The sequence below is a fragment of the Triticum urartu genome, chromosome 2, assembly GCF_003073215.2.
Source record: "Triticum urartu cultivar G1812 chromosome 2, Tu2.1, whole genome shotgun sequence".
Classification (NCBI taxonomy): domain Eukaryota; kingdom Viridiplantae; phylum Streptophyta; class Magnoliopsida; order Poales; family Poaceae; genus Triticum; species Triticum urartu.
This window is the reverse complement of record NC_053023.1, coordinates 552,323,793-552,328,362: the sequence shown is the minus strand read 5'-3', so window position 1 is coordinate 552,328,362 and position 4,570 is coordinate 552,323,793. Positions and strand designations below refer to the sequence as shown.

The window sequence follows — 4,570 nt, the reverse complement described above, 5'->3', positions numbered from 1 at the left end:
AGTGGTCGTCTGCTGGTAGCAAGGTTTGTCAGATTTCCTACAGCCTGCAGAAGTATTCTGCAACTCTGGAAAGATGCTAAGGATCAAACTGGAACACATGAATCTGATTAATGCATTTGTCCTGTCGATCTGTCATTCCTCTGAAATGCATGCCCTCCAGCATTTCAGTCTGGTGAATGAATTCAGATTTTGTGAAAGTGGATTCAGATATGGCAAACAAAGAGGAAGAGATATATACAGGAACAGTATACAGGAATAGCAGCGCGAGCCCGCTGTGAAAAATATCAGTCCCGTTGGGAGGCATTTCACTTCGAAGTTCACCGACATTTAGCGGTGGTTGCAATATTTTGATCATGCTGGTGAGAGTGGCTTGCCAGGATGTGGCCGTCACTCCGTCACTGACACTTACACATCACGGCAGCGAACTGAAGAATCGAGCAAAAAACATGAACAAATCACTAGGTACATGCTACAGCATGGTGTCGGCCCTGGAGGGCAGCCTCTTGAAGAAGTTGCCGGCGGCCGACGGCGTCCGGCTCCGGAACCGCGGGTGGCGGAGCGCGTACAGCCCGGCGACGAGCGCCACGACCCGGAGCGGCGTGACGTACAGCGTCACGGCGGCGACGAGGCAGAGCGCCGTGAACAGCGCCGTCGCCCTCGGGTCCCTCCACGCCAGCAGCGACCGCACCCTCTCCCCCTGCGTTGCCACGTCGCCGACCACCGTCTGGATCCGCCCGGCCACGCTCCGCAGCCGGTCGTACCGCAGCCGCACCACGTCGTTCGGCTTCGACGTCGGGAACGTGTCCAGCTCCTCGTCGATCTCGTCAGGGTGGGTCGCCTCCGCGCAGGAGAGCCTCGCGTCCATGCTCGACGGCCGGCGGGGCCGGCGCCGGTAGTTCCAGAGGCCGGTCATGGCCATGTACAGGAACACGGTCGGGAGGATGAGCTCTGGGAAGCACATGAGCGTGACGAAGAGCAAGTGCACCAGCACGGTGGTGACCGGGTTCCTCCAGTGGCACACGTCCACGAGCCACCGCGCCGTGCTGGCCGCGCCGGACAGCAGCGCCGTGACCCGGAGGAAGTTGGCCTTGCTCCGCCGCATGCTCCACAGGTGCGAGCCCGCGTCCAGCATGTACTCCACGACCTCCCGCCGCAGCGGCGGCTCGGCCCGGCTCAGCCGCGCCGCCACGATGCTCATCGCCTGGCGCCGGAGCGCGTCGAGCTGCGGGATGGCGAACGGCTGGACGTAGTGCATCTTGGGGAGGAGGGGCTTCCCGTACAGGCACACGACGCTGGCGAGAGAGACGGAGGTGAGGCGCACGGCGAGGCAGAGCTCGCCGTTCTTGCGCACGCCGGACGGGTGCAGCACGACGAGCGGGTGCGCGTTGGTGTACACCTTGTCCATCTCCAGCGTGGAGAGGCGTATCCTCACCTTGCCCATCACCTGGTCTCTGAGGACGGCGTTGCCGGCGGCGGCATTGGCTTTGCCGAGGTGGCAGTTGTCGAACATGGCGAGCGTGAGCACCGTGCAGGGGTCGTAGACCTCCCACGTGTACTGCTCGTTCCACCGGGGGCTGCACGAGTCGACGACGGTGCGCGTGCGCACCCACTTCTGCCCGTACTTGGCCACGCAGTAGGCGTCGGTGGTGCCCCGCCCGTCGGCGGTCTTCATGGGTGTGAGCCCCTGCGCGCCGAGGACGCCGACCTCGAGCACGCCGACGGGCGGCCGCCACAGCTGCCGCGCCGTCGGGCGCGTGTCGCTGACGTACATGGTCGGCTCGTCCATGACGTGGTACGCGCCCTCGAGGCACGCCCGGAGGTGGACGCGGCCGGCGAAAGTGGCTTCCGGCCGGCGCAACGGATGCCCGAACGGCTCCAGGCTGAACCACTGCGAGTGGATCGCCACGCGGTCGAGACGCTTCTCGAAGATGGTGAGCGGCAGCACGGCACGCCCGACGATCTCGTCCTTGCCAGGGTGCGCCCGGGCCTCGACGATGAGCACCGCCGGATCCTCGAACGGCTCCGCCACAACGAAGACCAGCTCCTCGTTCCACGTCAGGCTTGTCGGATTCCTCATGGCGCACGGCTTGGTCCGGAGCATCATGCCGCCGACTTGCACCTTGGCGAAGACCTCGACGTGCTGCTGCCGGACCTTGTCGCCGACGAAGCCGCCCGTCACGACGTCCTGTGCCTCCAGCACGTTTATCCGGAGGTACCACAGCTTCGGCGTCACGTACACCTTGGACCGCGTGCTCTGCACCGCGGCCGCACCATCAGCGCCCCCGCGCACCGACGCCGCGTCGGCGTGCCATGCGTCCCCGAACGCCTCGTCGGCCTGCGTGCCGACCCACACCGCGAGCATGACCTCGGTCGGCAGCAGCATCTTGCCGCCGTGGCGCACGCTCTCGAGGCGGTACCACTGCGGCGCGAGCGGGCTGTCGGGCGGCACGCGCAGCGGCACCTCGCTGATGTCGAACGCGATCCTGCCGACGTAGTCGTCGCGCGCCACGGCGTCCCTGTCCCTGACGAACACCTCGAGGGCCGTGGCCTGGACGCGCTCCCTGGAGAAGGCGAACACCTGGTTCCACTCTGGATTCGACTTCCTCTCCTGGTGCGGCGTCGTGCCGCGGTAGTTGCCGAGGCGCACCTCGACGTAGGGGCTGCAGCCGCCGGTGACCGCGCCCACGGGGATCCCGCGCGCCTTGACGACGCGCACGTACAGGTAATGCATCTGCTCCACGAGATCATAAGCACTCGCGAGCGGCCTCTCCCGGGAGCCAAGACCCATCCACCCGGCTCCGCCGCCGCCACGCCCACGCCCGGCACCGCTGCCGCTGCCGGCAGGCCACTGGGGCCTGACATGTGGCTGCGGCATTGCGCCCTTGGACTTGTACTCCTCCGCTCTGGCCGGTGGCGCCTGCGCGTGGAAGACATACGGGTACGCCATGACCGGCAAGCACGGCCACCGGCTTCTCCGTGGCTGCTCGCGCGTGTCGGCCCGTCGGTTGTCGGCTCAGCGGTCGACTTCCCCGGACGTCACCGGCGAGGGAAGGCATGCAAAGGTGACAGCACCATCAGTCAGCTCAGCTAGTACCACTAGTTAAGCAATGGGCTGTATACATGTGGCCTTGCAGAACCTTGAAGCATTTGTGGTGGATGGCGAGATCGTGTGACCGCGCCAGTTTCCATGGACGCGGAGGTGGGGGAATAAAGATGAGCCAGATCATGCGAGTCACGGCGAGCTGGTGGGTTTCTTTAGATTTGGAGTCTCGGTGAAGACACCTGAGGTTTCCCGGGAAACTGCCTGCGTCTGTTCCCAACTGTGTTGTGAAGTTTCCACAGTAGTGTAAACCAGGTAGACATCTGTACTGTCATGCGTTAAACTTTTGTACTGTCAATTGTACGTCAGTACTAACAGATCGCAAAAATGATTCTTCTACTCTAACATCGCGTATAGAAGTAAACAAGAAACTTGTTCACTTAATACATATTTAGATGATTTTTCGGCAGAGTTTATGGGATTGCAATACAAGGGAGCATAGTGTGTACTTGGTGCTTGAAAAGCAAAAGCACCTCCGGAGCTTTGATCTTTGGGGCCTGCTTCTGCTTTAACCTGATAAGCTCTTTTTCCTCTCTCTCTCTCCTTGGAACTTTATTCTCCTACACTCAGTAGTTGTCATACTTAAGTATGAGGCCTCGTTAAGTATATTGACCAATCTCATATGAAGAGTGGTGCTGACTGCTGGGTCTTTCAAAAGAAACAACTTACATCAGGCAAATCTAGCATCAATCTAGGGTCCAGTAGCACTTCGAGAACTGAAATTTACTCCATGTCTTGCTGCAAATTATTCCTTGGTTTCTTGATTCCTACGGGTGATCTCAAGATCCTTTGCACTATGTCGGTGCCTTGGTTTATTGATCCATTTGTTACACCTCCTCTTGTTCGTTGTTGTCACTTGAGTGCACGTGCTTTACCAAAGGTTAAGTGCTAAGAAATAACCCAAGTATCTTTTTACTGATGGAGCAAATCATAAGGCCAACATGTTACTATCAACGGCATGTCATACCATGTGAATCCGAAGCAAGTTACCGCAATATCCTAGTTCAGGACTGACCAAAGGCGCGATGCCGCAATGGATGCTGAATTTTTTTTTTGAATAAAATGGATGCTGAAAATAATAAATGGGTGTCTTGCAAGCAAGTGATAACTTGCTGTCGACAGATGGATGCGAGCATGAAGGCCGGCTGGTTTTGCTCCTAAGCAACTGCACGATAATACTACCTGCTAGATACATCTATTTAAGCAACAAGTAAGTGCATGCAAGACAAATGAAACTATGTTGGGTTTCCTGGCTGCTGTCACAACGGATTAATTTTTATCTTATTGAAGTACATGAACCAAAGAACAATAGGACATGTATTGTTCCGGTACTCTTTTGGATATAGCAGAGAACTAGAAGGATTGGGCGCGCCGCGCTACATAGTTGATGTTGTTGGGATTTCAAAAGAAAAGTTGATTTGGCATGTGGGAAAGATGATGAAGTGTTTTTTTAGAATGCAGTATTTTGAT

The 4,570-nt window shown here is 58.3% G+C and overlaps 1 protein-coding gene across 1 annotated transcript; it reads right to left on the bottom strand.

Moving 5' to 3' along the window:
* On the bottom strand, window positions 1-3,083 carry LOC125538699 (FT-interacting protein 1-like). Its single transcript, XM_048701972.1, has one exon. The coding sequence runs from the start codon at window positions 2,945-2,947 to the stop codon at window positions 470-472; it is 2,478 nt and encodes an 825-aa protein (XP_048557929.1). The 5' UTR covers window positions 2,948-3,083; the 3' UTR covers window positions 1-469.
* Window positions 3,084-4,570: the final 1,487 nt, after the last annotated feature.